A 26,442-nucleotide genomic window follows, 5' to 3' on the forward strand; every position below is an offset into this window, starting at 1 on the left:
TTACAACCTCCCACTGCTCGTTACCACTCCTTTCCTGGAGCTAACCACCAAACATCACAGCTTGGTGAAGAGACAAAGTGCCTCTGCCTCAGCCATTTGAAGTAAAAAATTGATGCCCAGGGGCATGCATGTTTCATTGACAATTTCAGTTAAGATGCTGGGCTATGAAACGGAGCAGCTGATCCATGGCACATGTTCTGCTCTGTCAGCTCAGTTACAGGGGTTGCAACCTCTGGCAAAGAGGATACTCGCATACGTCCTCAGTGGCATTTGCCAGAATGACCTAGCTATTTAATAATTGTACTAACACAGCTTCTATGTAATCAGCTGCCACAGTTGCTGAAGAAATATCACTTTACTCACCAGTGATGGAAGAAATGTTGATAGATAGAACATGTATGTATAGTGTGATCTCTACAGTGAAGATTAAAAGATTCAAAAACCCCTTTTCTGAAGGCTAGAGTTTTGTGACAATACTGTGAATCCAGTGAGAATACTGCCAGAACTCAGGGGGAAAATGGATTACAAGATAAGAGTTATGGACTTGCCTATCTTGTTCCCAGAGAGCTCTCTATAGACCTCAATTCCACTGGCACAGCAATCTGTAATATTACTGTTGAAATCTGTAGAGCATGCATGCACATGTTGTATGTGGAGCAAAAGTTATCCTATGTGGTGTTTATGGAACATTTGGCAAAACATACAGTGAAACATAGAAACATAGAATGGTTTGGGTTGGAAAGGACCTCTAAAGATCATGTAGTCCAATGTCCCAGTGTCAGGGACATCTTTCACTAGATCAGGTTGCTCAAAGCCCCATCTAACCTGACCTTGAAGACTTCCAATGATGCACAATTTCTCTGGGCAGCCTGTTCCTGTGTCTCGCCACCCTCACAGTAAAGAATTTCTTCCTTAGGCCCAATTTAAATCAACCACCTGTCAGTTTAAAACTATTGCTCCTTGTCCTGCCACTACAGGCCTTAGTAAAAAATCTCTCTCCATCTTAGAAGCTACCTATAGGTACTGGAAGGCTGCTATAAGGTCTCCCCGGAGCCTTCTCTTCTCCAGGCTGAACAACCCCAACTCTCTCCGCCTGTCTTCATAGGAGAGGTGCTCCAGCCCTCTGATCATCTTTGTGGCCCTCCTCTGAACTCGATCCAACAGGTCCATGTCCTTGTACTGAGGACCCCAGAGCTGGACGCAGTACCCCAGGTGGGGTCTCACAAGAGCAGAGTAGAGGGGGAGAATCACCTCCCTCAGCCTGCTGGGCACACTTCTGCTTATGCAGGATACAGTTGGCTTTCTGGGCTGCAAGTGCACATTGCTGGGTCATGTCCAATTTTTCATCCACCAGAATCCCCAAGTCCTTTTCCACAGGGCTGCTTTCAATCCCTTCATCACTCAGTCTGTATTGATACTGGACGTTGCCCCACCCTGGTTGTAGGACCTTGCACTTGGCCTTGTTGAACTTCATGAGGTTCACACAGTCCCACTCCTCAGGCCTGTCAAGGTCACTCTGGATGGCATCACTTCCCTCAAGTGAACTAACTGCACCACTCAGCTTGGTGTTGTCTGCAAACTTGCTGAGGGTGCACTCAATCCTATTGTCTATGCAATTGATGAAGATATTAAATGGTCTTGGTCCCAATATAGAGCCTTGAGGGACACCACTCATTACTGGTTTCTACTTGGATATTGAGCCATTGCCTGTAACTCTTTGGATGTGGTCATACAGCCAATTCTTTATCAATCTAACAGTTCATCCATCAAACCCATATCTCTCCAGTTTAGGGGTAAGAATGTTGTGGGTTGGAGCACCTCTCCTGTGAAGACAGGCTGAGAGAGTTGGGGTTGTTCAGCCTGGGGAACAAATGGGGAGATCTTATTGTGACCTTCCAGTACTTAAAGGGAGCCTACAGGAAAGATGGGATGGGATTCTTTACTGGGGACTGTAGTGATAGGATGAGGGGTAATGGTTTTAAACTGAAAGAGGAGAGATTTAGGTTAGATATTAAGAAGAAATTCTTAACCATGAGGGTGGCAAGACACTGGAATGTGTTGACCAGAGAAGTTGTGGATGCCCGCTCCCTGGAAGTGTTCAAGGCCAGGTTGGATGGGACTTTGGGCAACCTGGTCTAGTGGAGGGTGTCCCTGCCCATGGCAGGGGGGTTGGAACTAGATGGTCTTTAAGGTCCCTTCCAACCCAGACCAGTCTATGATCTATGATCTATGACTTAGGTATGTTCAGGTTGCTCAGATGTTCTCAAACCTGACCTTCTCATACAATGGGAGGGACTTCATTTCTCCTGTCCTTGCTTTGAGGTTCAGGGTCTTGAGAGGTATGGGAGGAGGGATTACCACTGAAAAATGAGACAAAAGAGTCATTGAGTACCTCAGCCTTCTCCATGTCAGTTGTCACGAACTCTCCTGTGTTATTTATTGGAGGGGGGTTTGGGGGGTGGCGAGGGGAGTACATTTTCTTTAATCTTCCTTTTCTGGCCAACATACCTGTAGAAGCCCTTATTATTATTCTTCACATCCCTCACAAAATTCAGCTCCAACTGTGCCTTAGCTTTCCTAATCCCATCCCTACTCATTCAGGCAACATCCTTATATTCTCCACAGGATACACGTCCCTGATTCCACTGCCTGTGCATTTCCTTCTTACACTTTAGTTGGACCAGAAGGTCCTTACTGAGCCATGCCAGTCTCCTGCCTTCCTTGCCTGATTTCTTACATGTGGGAATCAAGAGCTGTTGTGCTCTAAGAAAAATGTCCTTAAAGAGCTGCCAGCTCTGTTCAGCTTCTTTGCCCCTGAAGGTAGTTTCCCAGCGGGTCCCATCCACTAATTTCTTAAAACAACTGAAAGTTACTCTCCTAAAATTCAGCATCCTGACTCTACTCTTCACCTGCTCCATATCCCTCAAGAATGTGAATCCCACCAGAACATGATCATTGCAACCCAGGCTGCCACCAAGCTTGACGTCTCTTAATTAGTTCATCCATGTTGGTAAGCAACAGGTCTAGTAACACTTCTCTTCTGGTTGGGCTATCACCTAGATGAAGAAATTGTCCTCGGTGCACGCCAGGAGTCTCCTGGACTGCTTACAGCTTGCTGTGCTGCTTTTCCAGCAGATGTCAGAGTGACTGAAGTCCCCTGGCAGGATCAGAGCCTGGGAGCGTGATGCTTCCTGTAGCTGAAGTAACACAGCTTTGTCAACAGGCTCCCTTTCATCGGGCAGCCTGAAGCCAGCCATGAGGTTTCTTTTGTTGACTTGGTCCCTAATTTTTACCCATAAACCCTGAACCCTTTCATTGCTGCTTTTCTAAGACAGCTCTGTGCCATCAGTCCTTTTTTTTTTTTTTACATAGAGGGCAACTCCCGTCCCCCTTCCTTGCCTGTTCCTTCTGAACAGTCTGTAGCCATCGATTGCAGCCCTCCAGTCATGCAACTCATCCCACCACGTTTCAGTGACAGTGATTAGATTGTAGCTTTCTAGCTGCACAGTGGCTTCCAGCTCCTTCCTGTTTGAAACTCTAGTGTCTTTGAAAATAACCATCACAAAGACCAAAACAACTGAAATAGTGATAAGAAGTTCCTGTAGCAGAAGTGGATGGATTTTTTGATCAGGTAATTCAAGGTTTGGCAAGCTGCTGACAGTTTATTGTGGAGTCTGAAAGTCCTGAGAACCTGGAGAAACAGGTTGGGTAGCAGCCCAACAGACAGACATCCAGGCATAGCTGGGAACCAGGAGGGTTTACTTTGGCAACCCGCCATGTTTCTTCTGATGGATTCAGTACAATCACACTCTCTGCAAAACACTTTGATTTCAACAAATTACCTGTTTTCCCAGAAAGAAAAATACCATGTTGAAAAACTCCAGCAGGATGTCTCCCGTGTGATTTAGGCACTTAAAAATCCTTTCCCAAGTGTGTCTTGTTTCTCTTGTATTGCAAATAAGGCTTCATCAGCACATAATTAGTGCTGGAGAAACCCTTAGAAGTTCTCAACCTTTCAGGTAAATACTCAAATATATGTTGATGACTTCAGTTCTTTAGGACCAAAAAAAAAGAAAAAAAAAAAAAGATGCTCCTGTGTTTTTTATCTAGGGCTTTTTATAAAGCTGAAATTTGTGAAAGAATAGCATTTCATATGATATTCTGGTATTTCTATCCCCTTGAAGTTTTTGATTCAAACTTTGTTCAATTCTTACATATTCTCACAACATCACATATACTTTGTGAGCAATTTTCTGAGGGTGAGAGCACTCACTGCAGAACAAACTGTGGCTGTGAGTGACCAAGAGAAAAAAGCCCGTGATTTGCTGACAATAATATTCTTGGCTCAGATCTTGAGACCTATTAGACCTATGGAGAGAGAAAAAGGAGATGAGCCCAACACAGACTCTTGTAATCCATAACCCACTTCAGGCTTTATCATTTTTCTGATTTTGCATGATAACGAGATTTAAAGTCAAAGAAAAGGGCAATAGCAACTCCTCATGTGGTTGCAGAGTCGGAAGCCAACATATGGCATAACAGGAGGAGTGAATAGGTAACCAGTTTTCCCCAGGGTCGGGGTTTTCAGCTGGCAGTCAAATTCAGGCACAAGTTAAGTCATGCCTTGGGCCATAGTCACTGGTATCTGCCTACCCATTCCTCTTGAGTTCCTGCATTAGGGCCCTTTGTCAAATGGTATTAGAACACCTCAGACTACCACTTTACAAAGAAACCAGAAAGCAGAGCCAGAGCACACAGGTTGGAGCGCTGGTACGTGACAGTCTGTGCTGTTTCATTGTCAGCAGGCTAGCTAGGCAATGCTTGGGCACAGTTTGGGGGATAGCGTGGACCAGTGACTGTTACTGTGTGGCAGTACGGATGAAGCCACCCTTTTTTAGTTGTGGAAGAGAGTTCAACAGTATACGCATATATACACACACACTATATAGCTATATTTGGTCATGTGTATTGTGTGTTGCAGCTTAATTGACCTGGGATTTTTTTTTTTTTTTGCTTCATGAAGTTCCATCATTTCAGTGAAGCATCATTTGTAATGTTTATTCTTGCCGCTGCATTTCTGATTGTGGTACATTAGGGAGTGTTTTTCATTGTCCATCTTCTTTGATAACACACCTTCTATGATAACATTCTCTATACCAACTGTGCTGTGCCACTTGCCCTTAGGTGTCAAAACCCAGGCACTGGCCCATTTTAATTACTCGAGGGACATAGCCTCAGGGGCTAACAAGCAGGTTTTAATGCATTTAATCTTTGACATCACAGCATGTTATATCTAAATTTTGTACTTCATGAAGATGATCACTGGAGCAGGGATGATCAGGGCAAATGCTAACAGGAAGGTTTCAAATCCTCTTTTTTGCAGAGAATGCTGTGAAGGCTTTTAAAAGGGTAGATAAATAGCAAGAGTATGCGAGAGAACAGACAAAAGCCTTGTAATCTGTTATTTTTCACTTGGACTTTGTCTTCATTCACTAGCTAACCCCAAACAGACCTTCCGTTTTTTCTGCCTATCATCAGCAACGTGTAAGTAAATCTCTCAGTGCATTCTATAAATAGGCACAATTCCTTCATTACAAATGACCTTTCTACTCTCAGCTTGGTTACACAGAACACGAACCGTGTCCAGGTTGAGGTTGTAGGATGTAGCATCTTGTGAGAGTCCATCTAATCATGCATGCAGCATGAAGTAAATGTTCTTGATTTTTTGCAGTGCTGTAGCAGTTTACCCTAAAGCATCAGGTATACACAAGAGATTATGGTCCAGCAGTGTCAGACCTGTGATATTATGTGAATTTGGTGATATTATGGCTGATATAAGGCTGGTTTGAGCATGCCCAGGAGTCCACGGGGGGCAGAAGTTCCTTCTGTGTGTGCCGCCTCCCCATAGAGTGCTATGCCCCTTTATACTGAAATTGAAGATGTGGTCTCCTCTCTCAGAAGACACAACAGTTAGCAGTTGATGGGAAGTTTGAGGGAATCCTACCAAGTCATACAAATGAAAAAAAGTGCTAACATTGAGATTATATTTTCTGGCTTGTGTTAGAAAGGAAAAGGCTGCTGTGGGAAGTACTGCTTTGCTAGCCTGAATTTTGTCTACAGCATAGAGTGTACCCATGTCAGAGGGGCGTTGTTAGTAACATCCTGAGAAAACAGTTTTGGGGTGGGGGTGGTTGTATAGTCCATCTTCTGTGATAACACAGATCCTATTACAACCCCAAAGGTTAATTTCTTTTGAAAGTCTGAATTATGTAGTATTAAAGGTACACAGAGGATTTCTTTCAGAACACTGCATTTTCTGAAGCAGTTTTAGGACCAATCAATTTCTTGGAGTCATGCTCCCTGGAAGTTGACTAATTGAAGTAGCTGAGGTAGCCAAGCTGTAAATATATAGTGAGGCCATATTGTTCGCCCCAAGAGTATACACAGTAAACTGCTTTGGATGCTCAGGGATTAGTCTCATTACTTTGTCCACCCTGGACTGTGAAGTCCACCTCTGACAATGAAGTCATGATCTTCAGTCTTGAAGAACAGAAAAATTCAAAAGAGTGGATCTTAAGCGCTCCTTCTACTATAATGTTTCTGCTGTTATTACTGAGTTTCTTCTTGATTCCCTGAGCCAGCTAAGGCATGCTTTTGAACTTTCTTCTCATTTCTGAAACCAGCAGACAACAATTTGTGGAGCTGAAGGTTGCAACTTTCTTTCACCCGTCCCAAGATGCTGCAGGGTTGAGGGCTAGCCATGTAGCTACTGGAGAGTGAAGAAACCCAGTGATGCTCATGGGATTTCAAAGGGGACCATCAGCTGGTCCCTGTGGTGATTGCACACTTTGTCAGAATTCCTTCAATACTTGGTGACAGCGTTCAACAAGACCATTGAACTGGCCATGGTACACTGACATTTTTAGCAAATAAATTAACAGACCCTTGGAGACTTCTTGCATTGTAAGAGCTTTGAAATTAGTGCTGTAACATATTCTGATACATAGACTGGCCTGCGAATAGAGATTTTATGCGATAATTTTCTAGGGCTAGTGGGCTTTGAAAACATAACTTCTGTGTGGTGGGAGATATAATCTAACAAGATCCCACAGTCTAACAATCATAACAAGGATATAAGAGTATCCCACCTAATTTCTCCTGATGGAACCAACTAACATAACCTCTAAAAGAGAACGCAGAAGTAGTGGGGCCTAGGATACCTATAGAGGACACTGATGACAGAATAGACATTCAACATCTTTGTAGACCAGGGTACCCTCTGCACACTTATGAATATTGAGATTCAATTTTCAATATCACTGTGTACCGAGAGGATAATATTCTTTCTTTTCACAGTCTTTTTCACTAGTCAGTTCCTATGCAAACTGTGTCTCATGTAGTCTGTGTAGGTGTGGGACAAGGTCCCTCTATTACATGTATGCTGAAAGGGAGGTATCTTTTTGTTCTGTGAACTAATGTAACAATGACAATGATTAATGGTAGAATTTTTCCAGAAATCATAGAATCATAGAATCATAGAATGGTTTGGGTTGGAAGGGACCTCAAAGATCATCTAGTTCCAGTCCCCCTGCTGCGGGCAGGGACACCCTCCACTAGACCAGGTTGCCCAAGGCCCCATCCAACCTGGCTTTGAACAATTCCATGGAAGGGGCATCCACAACCTCTCTGGGCAACCTGTTCCAGTGCCTCATCACTCTAACAGTAAAGAATTTCTTTCTAACATCTAATCTAAATCGACCCTTCTTTAGCTTAAACCCCTTACCCCTTGTCCTGTCATTACACTCCCTTATAAACAGTCCCTCTCCATCTTTCCTGTAGGCCCCTTCAGGTACTGGTAAGCCGCAATTAGATCTCCCTGGAGCCTTCTCTTCTCCAGGCTGAACAACCCCAACTCTCTCAGCCTGTCCTCACAGGAGAGGTGCTCCAGCCCTCTGATCAGCTTTGTGGCCCTCCTCTGGACTCGCTCCAACAGCTCCATGTCTCTCTCTTGTACTGGGGCCCCCAGAGCTGGACGCAGTACTCCAGGTGGGGTCTCACAAGAGTGGAGTAGAGGGGCAGGATCACCTCTCTCGACCTGCTGGTCACACCTCTTTTGATGCAGCCCAGGACATGGTTGGCTTTCTGGGCTGCAAGCGCACACTGCTGGGTCATGTTGAGCTTCTCATCAATCAGAACCCCCAAGTCCTTCTCCTCAGGGCTGCTTTCAATCCATTCCTCGCCCAGCCTATAGTCGTGCTTGGGGTTATGCCGACCCACGTGCAGGACCTTTCACTTGGCCTTGTTGAACTTCATGCGGTTCTCATGGACCCACTTCTCCACCCTGCCAAGGTCCCTCTGGATGGCATCCCTTCCCTCCAGCATGTCGACCACACCACACAGCTTGGTGTCATCAGCAAACTTGCTGAGGGTGCACTCGATCCCACTGTCCATGTCGCCGACAAAGATGTTAAACAGTGCCGGTCCCAGTACCGACCCCTGAGGAACACCACTCGTCACTGTTCTCCACGTGGACATTGAGCCATTGACCACAACTCTTTGAGTGCCACCATCCAGCCAATTCCTTATCCACCGCGTGGTCCATCCATCGAATCCATGTCTCTCCAGTTTAGAGACAAGGATGTCATGTGGGACAATGTCAAATGCCTTGCACAACTCCAGGTATATGATGTCAGTTGCCCTTCCCTTATCCACCGACGCTGTAACCCCATCATAGAAGGCCACCAAGTTTGTCAGGGACAATTTGCCCTTAGTGAAGCCGTGTTGGCTGTCACCAATCACCTCCTTTTTTTCCATGTGCCTGAGCATAGTCTCCCGGAGGGTCTGCTCCATGATCTTGCCAGGCACGGAGGTGAGACTGACCGGCCTGTAGTTCCCTGGGTCTTCCTTTTCTCCCTTCTTAAAAATGGGGGTTATGTTTCCCCTTTTCCAGTCGGTGGGAACTTCACCGGACTGCCAGGACTTCTCAAATATGATGGAAAGTGGCCTGGCCACTTTATCCGCCAGTTCCCTCAAGACCTGCAGATGCGGGTGGCCACAAAATCTCTCTTAATGGGGGTCTTGTCTCTAAGACTGTAATATGCTAAGCATTGGCATAGAGAAGCAAGGATTTTGTTCTTCAAATCCCTAAGCAAAAATTGTTTTCTCCAGTTTATGGATTCATTTTTCTACTCAGTTATTTTGTACTTCATCCATATAAACCTTTTTCACTAATTTAAATGCATGATAGACACAGTTTCAATAACTCATTTTTGTACGTTTCTTCACAAAAGTCAGGCAGGATAACATTTCCCTGGAGAAGGTATATAAGAAGTCAATAAAATATGTGTAATGCAGTTGCATCAGTCAAATACACACAATTGCTGAGCTGTTCAAATGCACACTCATTTCATGTATTTATGTTTTCATTCTTAAAGAAAACAAAAAGAACTCAAACGTTACTATTTTTATGCAAAGGAGACACATTCATTCTCATCCTTTTAAATTAATGTTCACCATCCTTAAATGTAAATTAATAATTTACAACTCTATAATTATATTCAAATCACTGAGGGAAAGGAAGAGATACCTCTGTTTTTCTTCCAGTTCATTATAACACTAGCTGTTATAATCATGACAGATGTTACACTTCGACTATCACTATTGTTCCAATGTCCCTGGCTAAATTTGCAGAAAAGTTGAAATAATAGAAATAATAGGGTGTAAATTTCGCCGTTCATTTCAGTTATGCATTAAGTGAAATGCCAGTTAAAAATTAGCTTTAAAAATTAGTACTGATAATTATGGGAAGGATGTATCTTATAGTTTCTTCCAAAGTAAATCTAATTGCAGGAGGTCTGTGTGGATAAAATGAAGAACCATGCTAAGCATGTAGAAGACTTATATGTTAAAGCTTTTAAGAACATATTGCAGGATCTGTTGGGGAGATCATAACTGGTTTTATTACATCCATTTAGCTTGAAGACAGACCCAGCTTTCGTCAGTTTGGCAAATGCTCTGTCAGGTAATGTGTAAAAAGACTATGAGGTCATGAACCGTTGACAAAATACGGTTTTTCCATTTGTAAGGTAGCTAAGATCTTCATTGGGAGCTGTAAATTCAGGCAGTGATACATTGAACTCTATACATAGACAAAAATGAATTCTTCTCTGCCTCTATATCCATAAATTTCCTTCTCCTTTGTAAGCCAGTGCTGTAGTCCCAGATTCAATTAAAACAGTGATTAAAGTATCTGTAACTGCACACTCAAGCATAAGCTATAGCACACTCAACAGCAGAAATGCATGCCTGACGTACTTTTGTAAACCTGCTGCTTTCCCTTAGAAGCAGGTGAGCCAGTGTTTCATCTTAATGATGAACATGGACTGGGCTGAAACGTTATGTCCCAGGTGCGAGGAGAGCATGAGCAGGGATTTCTAAAAGCTGTTCACATGGAGTTCCTGCCCATTCGCCTTGCAAGGAGCACACTATTTTTCTCATTCTTGAGCACACTGCTGCCAAGGTACGAAACCAGGACTGGAATTTTCAGTGTTGTGCAACGTTGTACTTACACTGTGAGTTTGAGTGATTGGTATTTGCAATGCCAAGGGGTTTTCTTCTAATGTTTCTTGTATGTGTGCTAATGGTTGTCTCCAAGCTACACCATTTGCTTAATTGAGATCCTGCCTTGGTGCAGAAATGAGAGACATACCGTATTTGTGGGTCTGTTTTGTACCACTGGCAGCAGTGGGAACTGTGTCAGTAGTTTCAGAGGGAAGGGAATTAGGACCTGCAGAACGATGTAAGTTTTATTGAATACTAAATAATGGTCCTTAACAAGGCAAAATAACTCTTCTCTTTCTTTCTTTCATTACTTTTCTGTTCCTTTGCCTTTGTCCCCACCTTTTATCTCTTATTTTCATAATCATGAGAAGCCAAATTAATCTCAGGTATAAGGCTACCAAACCAGCTTTGAATTTCTTTGACTGTTCTGACTCTTTATACTTTGAGCCCAGCAACGAGGGCCAGAGGCTAGCTAGATCTTACCAGCTGAGGTATTGGGTGGCTCATTAGTTTGGCAAATCCATCTCCCGTTCAGCCTCAGATGTCCACATGTAAAGACACATCCTCTTGTATCATGGCAGGTCTCCATTCACTCATGAGTCATCTTAATTTCTTTCGGTATTAGGTATGCTACAGGTCATATTCTTTGCTTCCAATAAAAATCACTTACTCTCTCTTTGTGTCATCAAATCCTGAGAGATTAGGAGGGGAGCCAGAAGAAGAGGTTCAGAAGTAATCCTCCACTCAGAGAAGTAAAGCAATAAAATAGGGTGCACAGCTGGCAAAACTGGAGACAAAAGGAGAGAAGGATAAAAAAAAAAAAAATCTCCAGAGTATAAGACTACAATTGAGGAATAAAAGTAGTTTCCAAGTAACTGAATAAAAGGGAGGCAGAAGTTAAAATAAGGAAATTCTAAATCCACATGGACAAACTAGAAAACCAGGCTTAGGAGCAGTAAAAACAGATGATAAGCAGAAAAAGCAAAACACACCAAAAATTCCTATCTGTTAGCCAGAAAAAATGATCAGCATAACAACTTGACATGCTTTTCAAATTTTTGAAGGAAGGAAAATGGCAACAGGAATCGTGAGGGGAACAATTTTAGAAACTCATAGTGGAAATGAAAGGCTTCTATTAAACAGTTTCTCTTTCTGCCTAATAATCTAAAAGTTTTGCTGTTCTAAATATAAACCAGGCAATATAAATTTACTTTCAAATGAGAGCAAACAAAAGTTATTTTAATGTATAAGTATTTGGATTGTGTATGTGGTATATGATGACTTTATTTTAAATAAAAAATCTGTCTCTGTGAAATCTCTGTACTTTTTGTTCTTTCGTAGCCAGGTAGGCTGTACTGCAGTATCTTGAGAGAGAGGTGGCAACTCTGTGCACCGCTGCTCTAGCGGAGGTGGAATGAAGTCTGAGGAGTCCCATCCTTGTGCTGACAACAGAACCTTGTACTGACAACAGAGCATAGCTATTCTCCTTTACCTCAACAAGAATTTGTATTCCTGGAGCAGGGCAATCTGGTTCTCAACCTTGCTGTACCCAGTACATTTTTGTCTACCTAGTAGTAACAAAACATAGGTTTGTAATATCCAGGTCACTCTCCTGTCCTCATCCATGGAGCTGGAAAATCTCTTCATGCTGGAAAGCAGCAAAAATATCCAGGTAACATTCAGCTTCAGCTCAGCTGCCTGGATTTCAGTCTTTAATGATGTGTATGCCTAATTTCCCATTATAGTCACTGGAGCCTACTCAGCTCACCATGTGCATTTATTTTAGGAAGAGCTGAATAGCTCTGTAGACTAAGTCTAGACTCTAGGCTTAGCTGCCTAAGAGCTCGATTGACTAGAGGGGAGTTCAGACACCTTGCTGATGTGTGGACACCTGGGTGTAGGAGCCTGAATCTGCACGCTAACATCCTGCTCGTTGGGTGACGTAGCCCGAGCAGAGCACTGGGGAGTCCCCTGGGCGCGGGCTGGCTGGACATACGACGTGCCTGGCAGCTTGGGCCTCCTGCACTGGGAGGCTGCACGGTTCCCCCAGCAGTCAGCAGGCTGGTGAGCTTGGTGGGGTTCGTTCCTGCGCTGGGATCGAGTGTATAAGGTGTCTTGTGTAATGAAGAACTCGGCAGGTTCCACGTTACTCAGGACTGGTGGCTGTTTTATCTACGGAGGGAAAACATACTGGCTGAAGCCTCTGTGTTTTATAACCCCTGCACACACAACACCCCACTGTCATTCATCAGGCCTTCATCATTTCTGCTAAAAAAATAAGCTGGGCCATTGGAAAAAAATAAATAAAAGGTTAGGTAATTTGTTCTTATGAGGACTAATTATAAAATCCATGACTGCATTATTTAACATCCAGTTCACTTCAAGTCTATTGGCAGTGCTCCCTACTGTATTTCCTGAACGTGTTCCTACAAAAATGTTTTCTGGAGGGGTGAGGGCTGACGCAAGGTGTTTGAAACTCAGCTGAGAGGGGAGAGTTAATTTTTGTATTTATGATGGTGAGTATTTGCTGCCATGTCAAACGGGACTCCTGACTTAAAGGATGTTATCTAGCTTATGAAGTACAAACAAATATTACAGGTCAAATTCCTGTTTTCATATTAAACCCATACCAAATTAAAAAAAAAAAAAGAACAATATTCTTGAGAAATCAAAAGTCCTGGAATTTTCCATGTCAAGCTGATCCGATGCAGACAGTATAGGCTAAAGAGACTTTCTGTGCTTGCGGTTTAAATAGGATGAGGTTAATATTGTCTTCCTAAATGTAATCTCTGTCTACAGTAATAGGATATGGTGCTTCTAATTTTAATTACAGAGATGGGTGGGTTGGATCACTAAAATTTAGATTTGGGTTAAGGTGTGGATTTATAGCCCTGCTCCTCCCTGTAAAAGCTGAGACTTCTGTGTCTGAACTCATCTTTTCAATTAATTCACAGTAATTAAAGGGTGCTGTGTGGGATGGGGCTAAAGAGAAACACAATTAAAATGTAATGCTTCTCCTTTGGTATCTGCATCCTTATTTATTTTAAACCATCTTCAATGCCCTGGTGAGTTTAAGTCTTCCTGTACCAGATACTGTGCAAGCAGAAATATGTGAGTGAACTGTTGCCAATGGCTCTGAGCAAGCGTGGGGCATGTTTCAGATTACACTGTGTTTTCTTGTTCGGATCTGATCTCCTTGCTAGGAGAGGCTGAGAAAGGCAGCTCTAGGGGATTTTCTTCTAGCAGCAGCACATGATCCATCAATCGCGTGATTCTCACCACCGAGGACTAATGGGGAGGGTGAAGGAAAAGCGAACGCTGCCTTGGGAAAGCAACAGCAGCTTCTTCTGCTCGTGGGGCCTCTCTGCCAGCCGGACACTTCATGGCTTCTCCCAGGTTAGAAACCTACTGCTGCCCGAACCGCGATGCCGCCACGCAGCTAGTGATGAACTTTGAGCCTGAAGTCTTCTGCGGAGTTTGCATTGGCAGCGCCTCTGTCAGTCTGCTGCTGACCATCCTGCAGCTCCTGCCGAAGAAGGGACAGAGCCCACGCAAGATGCCCAAAGCCTCCTCCTCTTCCACCATCCTTCTCCTTATCTCCATTTGTGACATCCTTGGTGGCTTAGGTAAGCACCAGCTTCATGTCCTTTGCTGTAGCAGGCTCTTGTTGCTCTGAGGTGAAGCTGGTGAGCGGACAACAGAGATTTTTGAGGGAAACGTGCTGTTTGTATTCACAGGAAGATGTGGGCTAAGTGAGATCAGAAAATGATGGGCCTTTGCGGGAGAAAGGTCTTGTTTAATAGTCATATTCTAGAAGTAGAAGCTCTTGACAAATCTACACCAAAATCCCAGCTTTACAACAAATTAAAATCCAGAGGAGTGGCTGGTTCTCAGAGTAAGGCATAAAAGTGGAGGTAAGGCATTTAAAACTGAAGCTGACATCAAGCACTTAGCCGATTATTTGAAAAACAATTCCTATATGTCTTTAAATCCTCGCAGACCAAGTTTGCTGTCTTGTTCATGTGCCAGCCACTTCTCTGGGCACATCACATCGACAGCAAACAAGTCAGAATTGCAGCTGTACACAGATCATGCTGGACACGGGCTTTTGAAATGCGAGAGAAGCTCCCTTATCAAGGACAACCTGCTGCCCGGCCCCTGGCTGATAGGCTGGAGGAATAAAACTACAGAGAATAAAACAAAAATCATGAGTCAAAATGGAACTAATGTGTCTAAATCTGTCCTGTCAGTCGATCGCATTTGCTGCCAAATTAGGTATAAATTACCATGACACATGCTATGAAAATACAGAATGAGTTTGTTTCTACAATAACATTTTTTCCCTCACATTAGATAACAGAAGTAGTGCTGTTCTGTAAGTCTCTCTCGCTGCCTCGGGAAGGAGTGGGATTTCAGGTATTTTCCCCTTTCATACGTAGCCAGGTTCTCTCACGGTACGTAATAAGTACCAATATTAAAACAAACGATAAAGGGGGAAATAAGAGAGAGATGGAAAAAAATGTGTGTGCATTCACCTGGAAAAGGTCCTTGCAGTCAGATGAGGCCAGCAATAGATAAAGTTATTTTTCTCCCTTTCTCTTTCACTGGAAACTCAAACTATTTATCCGTCATTGTCTTTGAATGAGACTTACTTTGGTGGGTGGGAAACCATTCTCTCCTGGTGGGAAATCTGATGGTTTTGTTCTGCTATATGTTGGTGTTTTAATGCCTATTTCAAGCAAAGCCAGAAAAGTCTCTCCAACAAACTGTAAGTTCATTTAAAAAAATGGGTGTTGTTCTCACCTAATTCTGAAACCCTGCTTTGTTCACTCCTGTGACAGAGAGGAAAAGAGCTGCTTGTAAAAAAGAAGACAGCGGGAAATAACTTTTTTCTGCAATGAGGGATTAGAGAAATGAACACTGGCATATGAACATATGCCGATAAGATTGTAAATATTTAGTTACTCTTTTATGCCAATCTGTTAAATGCTTCCCAATTTATTTTAGGGAAGTGCATGACAGTATCTGCAAGTAGAGTGAGATTTTAATGTACGTAACGTTTCAAGTCCCAGCAGCTTCAGACTGTTGGGGCTACTGTCCCTGAGCGATTACACCGACGTTTGAATAGCGCAGTTGTTCCTGCTGTGCTCCTCTGCAGCCGCAGCCTTCCTGTGGACGCACAAAATCTGGGCTGCCGTGTGAAATATGTGGCCGGGCAGAAGCATGTGACTCAAATCACGCCAGCAGATTCAAAGCATTAATACTTTTTTTTTTTTTTTCTTTAGGTATGATCTTCAGGTCAAGTATATGGCTAGGCTTCCCAGGCTTCATAGCTAACATTTCTGTGGTGAACCGGACCGACGTGTGGCCTTCTGCTTTCTGCGTGGGGAGCGCGGTACGTACAGAGATCGTCTCCCCTTCCTCCTGCTCCCGGCTGACAGTCCCCCCACGCGGGTGGCCTGAAGGCAAACCGCTGCGTCCAAGAGGAAATTCGGCTGTGAGTCAGAGCCTGGATATGATGGTTTCAGCCTCTGCCACACCCCTGCAAGTGCATTCATGCCTCCCTCCGAAAGCCTGGATCGGGGCGGGCAGGGTGCTAGATGCCACACGGCGCGTGTGAGGATGCAGGGCAGCGCAGGTCAGACCGGTCCCAAGCGTTTTGTAGTACTTGCTCGTCACAGGAGTGCTGGGGTAGTGGGGGGCACACCTGTACCGAAGTCAGGGCCACAGAGGCAGAAGGGTGTAGACATTTCTGAATGGGCTGCGAAACCACCGGTTTGGTTTGTGCTGGCACAGACAGCATCGCTAATCCGTAGCTCGAGGGTTCTGCCCACCTTCTGCAGCAGAAATTACAGCCTGCGTGGTGGCGGTGGGGACCAAACCAGCAACTCGGGTAGCTCACGTTAGCTTTTGCGGCGTGGGAGCGTGTGTTTTAGACACAGAGGGACTGTGGGATAAATATACCCAAAGACACAAAGCTGCTGGCAGAAGGTCTGTCCCTGCCGTGCAGGATCCCAGCTCAGATTGCTGCTTATATGGCTGTTCAATGACCACATCTGGCCAAGTCTAATTAAGTATCTTCTGGATTAAAACGCGAGAGTAACAAAATGTAAATGCATTCCAAAAGTGCGGATTAAAACTCAGTTTAAATTATTATAATCACAGTACTGTATGAGACACATTATTTGAGTTTACAACAAAAAAGGCCATGTTTTTTACCAAAACATGGAGAATGACAAGTAAGACAGATCGTCGCTTTACCCAAATTCAATAGGGTGCCCAATGAATTCATGCATGAGCAATAACAGAATTAGCTTTACAATTCAAAGTTTACGACACAGAAGAGGATATGCTGCATGTAAACAAAATTATTCGGCTCCAGTAGTTTTTAAATAAAACAGTATGTGCCACATTGAACTCACTGTACCTTATATGCCTATATAATGGCAATTCCAGACATGAGAGTGTTGTGCCATAGAAGCAAATATCAATTGTACGCATCTATCGATTCTCAGTTCCATTATACATCTTTAAGTTTTGCTTATTAGTTGCAAATCTTGATATTTTTTTTTTCTTTGAGAAAGAGGAAACCAGCAGTATCAATATCTTGTAGCAAGAACATCCTATTCAAAAACCATGTTTCCCTATGTCTTAAATTTCCCTTTCTGGCCCTTAACACAAAAAATAGTATTTTTAAACAGTGACGAAGATACTGTATGCAGACTGTTTGTTTTTCATTTGGATCTCAGGTTAGATGGTGAGCAGCATAGCGGTCTACCATGATTTTTATTTTCCCTTTCTTGGGCTCCAGCAAAGTGCTGTAATTTGAGTCACTTGCTAAATTTAGATTTAATTATATTGGAATGAAAAATAACCTTCCTTCCACTCACTTCCCCTAAAATATTCTCGTGTGAGTTAATAAAATGTTTCTGATTCTATTTTATTTTTCTTTTAGTACTATTGTTTTATTTCACTTAACCACAAGCCAATACCAACTCCAAATAGTGAGGCCTTGAGGCATCTCCTTTGAATAACACCTTCTGGTTTGCAGAGGGGTACTCTCTCAGCAAAAGATGTGTCCTTTTGCTAAAAAGTGAGATACCATATGAAGATTTTGGTTTTAAGTGCATCTGATTTATATTATTTTTGGAGGCTGTCTTGTCTATGTTGGATTTTTGGGGTGGAAAGACCTGACAGTTTATTTTTGAATGTGTGTGTATGTATAGTAAATTGTGCATTTTTTGACTGCAGCAAATATGTAAAAGTGCAAGCGAAGTTACATGCTCAGTGCTATAGATGAAGTGCATTAGAAGGAAGACTGGTATTTTACTTTCTGGCTCCTGTGCACTAGGAAAATATCACGGTGTTTGAATTAAATACCGACTAATTCGTGCCGCAAATGACTAGGGGTAGGGTCTACACCCATGGTGAAAGGAAATATTTCCCAGCTTGATTTGCCTTTTGGAGGAAGGAATCTCTACTCACTGATGTTTGGCTCAGTAACAAGTATGTTGGTTTCCAGCTGTAAAATGATGCTACCAGGGAGCCATGATAAAAGGATATTCAGACAGGAACTGAAAGAGGGCTTGGAGGGAAGGTAATCTGAATATTAAAATAGACTATTATTTAGACTATCCAGACTATTACAGAGAGTCAGCTCCTATAGGGAAGAAATTTGGAATTTATAAACAGCAGCAAAAATAGGTCACTTATATAGGCTCATGGGAAAAATGCATAGGGTCAGCTCATGAACGCAGTGGAATTTAACTTGACTTGAACCTGTTTCCTTTGGATTTTTGTTGAAGAAATCAGTCAGGGAGTTCAGTATGGATAATTTTTCCAGAGGGTGAGTGATATTTTTGTTAATGACGTTTTTTTCTTAATAACCGTTCCCTGAATCGGGTTCTTGTGCATGGAGAAAAAGCCCGTCACATGCAGAACCCGCGATACATGGGCACGCTGCGGTGATGACTGACCTCAGTTATATTTTCATGCCTCAGCTACAAAGAAACTACTAAAATTTTAACCTAAAATTAAAACATCCTCACTATAAATTTCTTTGGGCTTTACTCAGGACATTGAGGGTTAGAACTGGAGAGGTAAATAACAGGTTTTCTGAACAACAGAATAAGCTATGAAAGCAAAAGCTGTTCAATTTACCTAAGACTTGACCCATTTGCTACAGCAATGGTCTTCCTGTGATATTGAGTAAGATTTAACACTTCATCATCTCGGCTGGAAAATATACACATTTAAAGAACAAGTCACCAGGCTAAAGGTTTGAGTCCCTCCCCTGTCCCCAGCGGTACTTGGGAAGCAGCTGTGATATTTGGCATTTTTTCCCCTGCAGATGTGGATCCAGCTATTATATAGCGCTGGCTTCTGGTGGTTGTTTTGCTATGCTGTTGACTCTTACTTGGTGGTAAGAAGATCAGCTGGACTGAGGTACCAGGGTTAAAGCTCTGAATTTGTTACTTTCCCTCCCACACTGTATGTCCATGTTTGTCTGCAGCTATCTAAATGCATAAGTGAAGCTTCTACAAACATCTGATGTCCATATGGTTACCAGGTAATGATATGGATGAGTGGTGTGCTAAGTGCTTAAATAGCCAGCGCAACGCTCAGATATTGATTTCTTTATGTCCAACTGGAATTTAAATGTAACTGAATTCATTTAACCTTTAGAAAAATAGGGAGCAGGTCAGGCTCTATAGACTTTATTGCAGCGAGATAAATATTTTTGTCCCTACTCCGTACCTGAAATTGATTCTTGTGGCAAAAAAAAAGTGTTATCCTGCAAATAAAAAAGTGGGAGGGGGAAAGCGCTGAATTTCATTTCGTTCATTCTCCAGGGTTTTTTTCTCAGATTTTCTCTTTTATGCACTTCTCGTTGTTGTCACTATGACGCTTCTGATTTGCAAAGTTTTTAAGAGGAATGATATGTATTTGCTATATATTTTTCTGCGATGCCTGTAACAGAAGAACCTAAACCCTTTGGAAAGTACCATGCTTTAATGCCAGACAGAAAATATAAGGTGTTTCTAAGGTGGTTCTTAGACGGGCAAAATGACCTTCAGTTGCTACTGCTAAACATGGAATTACGTGTCTCTGTTCCCAGATGCTACTGAGCGATCATGTGCTGGAGACATGGTTCATGTGGCAGATGTTGTCAAAATGGGGATTTTTGAGTTAACTTTGGCCTGTGGAGGATAAGCCTGATTTTGTGAATTCCCATACTTATAGTCTGAAACAAACTGGGACCTACTTCTTTCCCTCATCCCTGTTAACAAAAAAAAAAATCAGGTGTATTTGGGCTTGATTCTAAGATAAGATTAAGCAATGAAGACTTTCTACACACAGAGATCTGAATCTCCCTGAGATGGGAGCAGTATCCAACCCTGAAAGTTAAACATAATTCTCTGCAAATTCCAGAAGGGTGGTTTATTTGACTGTTTTGCTCCATTCTTAAGTTTTAATCCCCTAATTTGCTCTCTGCAGGAAAAATGAAGGATGCAGGGGTTCCTTCTGGAGATTTGGGGATAAGTGAAAGGCTTTCCACCCTACAGGTTGGAGGACACAGGACTTCTGTGTGCAAGCCTCAAAAACTGCTTTGGGTCGTCCTTTTTCCGAAGGCCCCCCACACACACACTCCTGCTTTCCTTAGTTTAATGTACTGCCAGAGTCATTCCGCACCATTTCACATCTGTAAAGCTCTGTTTCAGTGAAGGTCCTGTTTTTATGTTGCAATGTGGAAAGCGTAAGGTTTGGTATCTTTAATTACACCTGTCCTGTTTGATGCCTGCAGTACGATTGTGCTGTACCACATGATGACGTGGGGCCTCGCGGTGATGCTCTGCGTGGAGGGGATTGCGCTGCTCTACTACCCTTCTCTCTCCAGGTAAGCAGGGCTCTGGGAACAGCCTGAGAAATGGGGTCTTTTGCATGCCTTTCGGTCAGCTTTAGAGACAGATGCCCAAATGCTGGGCTTTTTTGATCCTTGACAAGTGTGTCCCACTGAGTCAGTGCGATCCTAGAAATACCTGCCTGGGTTTCGAGGGGCCGTGAAGAAATATACCCGGCACTACTGCAGCACTGCTACAGCCTCTGCTATGAGCCGCTCTTCTCCCGCTCCTGGTTTTAGCTTTGTATTTGTTCCTTTAAATTTGAGGAAAATGCACGTAATCAACTTTGTGTCCTGTGTGAACTGGTGGTGAAGGTCTGTGAATTAAAAGTTTAGCATCTGTTTGCTTCATTTCTTTGATTTTTTTAAGTTAAAGGTGACATAGGTAGAATAGAAAAAACTGTCAGATGTGGACAAAAAAAAAAATGCATAAGCTGTTAACGGTTTCTCCTCAGCTGTGAAAATGGCCTGGTGCATGCAATCCCACATTACATCACAACCTACGCCCCACTCCTGCTAGTGCTGCTGGTCAACCCAATCCTGTTTAGGAGGACATTATCAGCAGGTATGTTCCTAATGGCCAGCATCGATCAGTATGTGTTATTTAGCGACCTAACATAAAAGTATGTTGACTATACTATTTTCTATTTTCAGTGGGAATGAGAGAAGACAAAACACCTAGTGGGATATCACTCATTTTAGGAATCGATAAGGGATGTACTTCTTTTCCTTCAGTATTAGGCTATATGTGAGATCCCTTGATGATGGTCCTTCCAGCTTCTGAACTGCTGCTGGAGACAAACCCATCCCTTCCTTTGTTCCCTCTTTACAGGCATCTGTCTTCTGGATCCTTGTGCCTGTAACTAGCAAGATACATGTATATTAATGAACATAATTGTATACTTTCCAGTTGCCTCCTTACTGAAAGGGAGACAAGGGATTTACACAGAGAACGAAAGACGTCTGGGGACAGAGATCCAGATCCGCTTCTTCAAAATTATGCTGGTATTCATCATTTGGTAAGAGGTGCATTATTTTCTTTTAAACTGTCTTTTTTCCCAGCTGGAGAGGATCAGGGACAAGAACAGAGTCTGATGGGTTGCTTAATTTGTTTGTCTTTATGCTTGGAAGGGAAGGTGTCTAAGGAAGAAGAAGTTCTAAACTAGTTCACCAAGTAGCTGAATCACTCATGTAGCATCACAAGGCTGCGAGGAAATGATAAAAATGTTTAACCAACAGGAAAACAATAACCCCAAGAAACAATAGCCAAAAAAAAAAAAAAAAGAGAAGGTTGGGCATAGACTAAAGCTGTCTGGAACAGCAGCTCCCCAGCACTGTGGGCTGGTAGACAGCTTTCTGTACTCAAGATTTCTGAGACCCTCTTGTCACCAAACACTTCACTGAAAACCTACAATAAATATGTTTCTAAGACTGGCTTCATGGCCCTGACTATGATGATATAATGCAGCCACCTCTGTGGTCTGCAGATCCCAAGTGTGTGAAAAAAAGCATGGATATTGACTGGAAATATAAGGTTATATGCCAGAAAACAATATAATCGTGTGTGAAATTTCTGATCATTTAACTTTTTTAATTTTTTTTTTTTAATATTCCATCTTCCTCCATGAAAATAGGACTTTGGGGTAGGACAGGAAAGAGATAGGGAGGAGAGGAGGGAGGGAACAAGGAAAGTGGAGAAGGAGGGAGGCTACATGCCTCACCCCCAAATCGCTGTGCCTCTGCTCCAGCAGCACCATCCAGCGTGGAAGATTCTGGAGTGGCAACTGGAACTGGAGGTACTGGCTGCACACAGCAAAACTGACCTGAAGTAGGGCCTGCTTTTGGAGAAAATGGTTTTTACTGCAATCACGTAATTATCCCACAGCCATAAAGGCACCAGAAGGAGTGGTGATCTACTCCACAAGGGTCTGTGCAATGACCTAGCAAGAAGCAGTCACTGCTGAGAAGCATTTAGTACTTACGTGGGTAACGCAAGCAACAGTGGGAGGAAGGAAATGGTCCTGGAGCAGTGGAATGACTTGGCCAAGCTTAACAGTCTCGACAACTACTTAACTTTTTTATACATGGGTACATTAATGCATGTTACATTGCTTTAAAAGGCTGAGCAGGGAGAAAGACTGCCTTTTTATTTTCTCCTGGCTGCTGTATACTGGAGTGCTCTGGAGGGAAATTATTGTGTTTTCTTGGGGAATAACCGAGTCCGCTTGGCTTGGGAGAGAGGTTTCTAGTGCGAAGGGTGGGGGAGCCAGCAGGGGACGGGGTGAGAGACAGCCGCGAAGGATCCTGCAGCATGGCTTCCTGGAAACTGCTGAAATAACGAGGAGCAGAGATTTAGCCAGGCTTCCAGGGCTGTGGAAGGAAAGAGCCCAGAGGCCCCACAGAAATGTGTTGCAACCTAAGGAATGGTGGCCAGCTTGCTGGGCTGGGAGCAAGCGTGAAAGAAAGGCCCAATTCCCCAAGGGTACAGTGGGGACATTTGTTTATTTCCATTCTGTCTCATTCTGGGTTTTCCTGTTCAAAAAAATAATTACAGCTCTAGTTTTGGATTTTGTTCTCCTAATAAAACATAAGCTTTAGAGTGTAAAAGCTCTCTCAAAGGTTACTGTAGGGAAAGACTGACGCAGTCCCATCTCAGAAGCTATGGGAAGATTCCCTTCCATCCGAAAAGTCAAATATGAGATGAGTTAGTCAAAGACAGCAGGTTGGGGCAACATGGGGTAGAAGAGATGCCTGCAGATTTGGGAGGGGAGAGCAGAAGGTTTTACACTGTGATAAAAATATAATTGCAGGAAGGACATGTATAAACCCCTTTAGAAAGCATGACATGGATGCTGATGGTTTCCTCTCTGAAGCCACAGTAGAATTATAAAGAAATGCTGCTCTGACTGTTTAGAAGTCGTAAGAAGTAACAGCCATTTGCTATAACCTTTATTTAGTGTAGAATATCCTGTTTCTTTCACAGCATGAGGCTTGATTATGTTCATCCTTCTTTGGAAACAGAAATTACCTCTATTCCAAAAATCCGGTGGCATTTTCAAGGGTTTTAAAGTCAACTTTTGTTTTGCTTTGTAGTTTTTTTATGGACATTTTGAAAGTCTGCTGTAATCTAACCCCGAAATTCTAACCTGTCTGGAGCTTCTGAAGCCTTTTATAACACGTATGACTGTATTTGGTTTCCTTATCTGTGAGCACTATCCTTTTAAGACACAAACAAAAGAAGTCAGCATGTATGATGTTCCTGTTATGGATTGCAGTTGTTTATAATTTCAACTTCATCCTGCAATTTACTGTTCTGCAGCAAGCTCAGATGATCAGATTCTGGGGGTTCTGTTGTTGTTGTTATATTGATTTCTTTGTCTGGGCCTGGGCTAGTAGGTAAGCGTCTGGTTTTTGATCATGATCTCAGAGACCTACTGGTCCCTTCAGACTGCGACTCAACATTAAAAAAACCATCTCACTCTCCTTATTAGTGATCCTAATTTCTATAATTTGAAAGTAATGTATATTTTACATATGCATACATATGCATATATACATAACTGTCGTCTTCTTTACTTCTGCAATAGCTGGTCATCCAATATCATCAACGAGAGCCTTTTGTTCTATCTCGAAATGCAGCCAGATATCAATGAAATGCCCCTGAAAAACATCAGAAGTGCTGCACTGATCACATGGATTGTAATGGTAGGTCAGCCATGGCATCGCTTCGTCTTAGAAATCACTTCTTTTATAAGGCTGGTGGAACAGCACCAGTGTAGCGAGCGGTTTAGGATCTGTGGGGACATAAACACTCTGAAAATCACAGAAGGAAAGCAGAAAGTAAACGAGAGGAAGGAGCGGTCACTGGGAATGCTTTTCATATGTAAACTTTCCCAAAAATGTACCAAAGGCCAACTTTTTCTCCCATTTACTATAGTATACATTGTCTGAGTGATTGCTACCCATTTTAAGATCCGGAGCAGATCCCTACAGTGATTTCTAGTCTGACCTTGCTAACCTCTGCCATAATGCAAGCTACAAAGTTTTAGCTCACCATTCCTGAAGGTTCCCCAATAAAATGGGCATTTTCTGGTAATTGTCTGTTTGTAACTAGGGTTTTCTTTATTATAAAGAATAATTGCATCTTCTATCATGACATTTTGATAATTATTTGGGGACAAATACATAAGAAATCTTGAAAGCAATGCACCAAAAAAATAGCTGCAAGATGCTGGCCTCTCACTGTACCCTACCCTCCTTTCTCCTACTGGAATATTTGACAAGGGATTTTTCAGAGGTGATATTGCAGGTTCCTTTTCCAAGAGAGTTTGTTCTGAAGCTATTAAATACCTGTAAGGCCTGATCATGTTTCGTGTAGTTAAGCCCTTGAGCAGCTTTGTATTGAAGGGTTAAGGGATGCAGCTGATTTGACACAACCTCCTCCTCTGACAAGGAGTGAACACATTCATGTGACAGGGACCTTCCTCTTGCTCACCTGGGTCTGGGAACTGAGCTATTTTTTAAATTGGCTGTAAAAATAGTTTGATGTTTTCTCATGAGAAAAATGGAAACAGCTAAAGCCATTTACTTGCCAAGCATCCCACGGCACTGGGAACAGAGACTTTTTTTTTTTTTTTTTTTGAATCACTTGGGATTTTCTTTTTCAGTGTCCCTCCCTGTTTTTCCATCCCACTTTGATGGACATTTTCACTGGCTCAAGAATCTGCAGCAATTCCAGACAGATCAATTCCTGCTATTTTAAAAAACTTAACTGTGTATGCTAGTGTGTACTCTCATATATTTGACTTGGCTTCTAGTGAAAAATATAATATTTGCTTTTGTGAATAAAAAACTCCAGACCTTGTGGGGAAAGTTAAAAACACACCGGGGGATTGACCAGCTAAAATTCATGTTGGAAAACCCTTTGGCACTTACTGTTCACTGGGATGGTCTTGGCATATTGGAACAACAGGTCGTGGTATTTCACTCTGATTTGTTTGTGTCAGCAATGGGAACAACATACATTTTTATTTGCGTGCAAATAGCATATTTTAAAGACAGCAATTGTTCGTGAAGGGGAAGTTGTTAATGCACGCAAAGCGTTTTGCTGAAGTTGAAAACGGAGCCTTGCTGGTGTAACTCCCGTTGCACTTCTCTTTCCTAGGGGGTTCTTAATCCAATGCAAGGCTTCCTCTTCACGTTAGCTTTCTATGGCTGGACGGGATGGAGAGTGGACCTGAAATGGCGAAAAAGAGAAATAACCTGGGAATCAATGTCTTCATCAACTGTGGGAGAAAATGCCTATCCCTCACCAGTGAACTACCAAAGCAACCTCCATGATTCGAAGAAGATATCAACAACTGACAGCCAGCAGACTGATGAGGCCATAAGCATGTTGTCTGAAGGTAACACCAGTGGTGATGACAGATTAACCAGGAGCTCTCCCATCTACCAGGGCTGGTAGTTTATAGGCGCAGCGCTGGATCCCACTTCTCACATCATCAAGACTCACAAAACCACGTCACTGTGTGAACAGTTGCGTACTCTGGAATTAGGTTTCTGCCCAGTGCCTTGATGTCATTTCCTACAACTTGAATGTGTGTGACACAGAGAGCGTGTGAGATGGAGAGATATTATGGTTTATGTCTTTGTTTGCCTTACAGGAGATGTGTTAACAGATATAAAGGCCTGATCCTTTTTCAGCAGGAGTATATCTCTGCAAAGTTCTATGTTACTTATGATTCTTTTTCATCCATTTTGTTTTAATCTCTCTTGTAACCTCCATATGGTAGAAGAGTCTTTTGTTTAAATAAATGGACTATTAATATGTTGGGTTTTTAAATTTGTTGCTTTGCTTGCCTTGCTCAGCATAACATTTTTCACCCAGAATTACAGCTCTAGGATTTCTGACACGCTGGTAAAACACTACTGACAGCAAACTTTGACATAAGCACAAATATTTCCCGTTTGTGTGGAATCTT

The 26,442-nt window shown here is 42.7% G+C and overlaps 1 protein-coding gene across 1 annotated transcript; it reads left to right on the forward strand.

Annotated features, from left to right (window-relative positions):
* The first annotated feature begins 13,820 nt into the window (after positions 1 to 13,820).
* Positions 13,821 to 26,250, forward strand: GPR143 (G protein-coupled receptor 143). Its single transcript, XM_010309074.2, has 8 exons — positions 13,821 to 14,186; positions 15,846 to 15,955; positions 18,911 to 19,005; positions 20,366 to 20,458; positions 20,917 to 21,026; positions 21,372 to 21,480; positions 24,049 to 24,166; positions 25,626 to 26,250. The coding sequence occupies exons 1-8, from the start codon at positions 13,943 to 13,945 to the stop codon at positions 25,923 to 25,925; spliced, it is 1,179 nt and encodes a 392-aa protein (XP_010307376.1). The 5' UTR covers positions 13,821 to 13,942; the 3' UTR covers positions 25,926 to 26,250.
* The last annotated feature ends 192 nt before the right edge of the window (positions 26,251 to 26,442 follow it).

This window comes from Balearica regulorum, chromosome 1 (assembly GCF_011004875.1).
Source record: "Balearica regulorum gibbericeps isolate bBalReg1 chromosome 1, bBalReg1.pri, whole genome shotgun sequence".
Lineage (NCBI taxonomy): Eukaryota > Metazoa > Chordata > Aves > Gruiformes > Gruidae > Balearica > Balearica regulorum.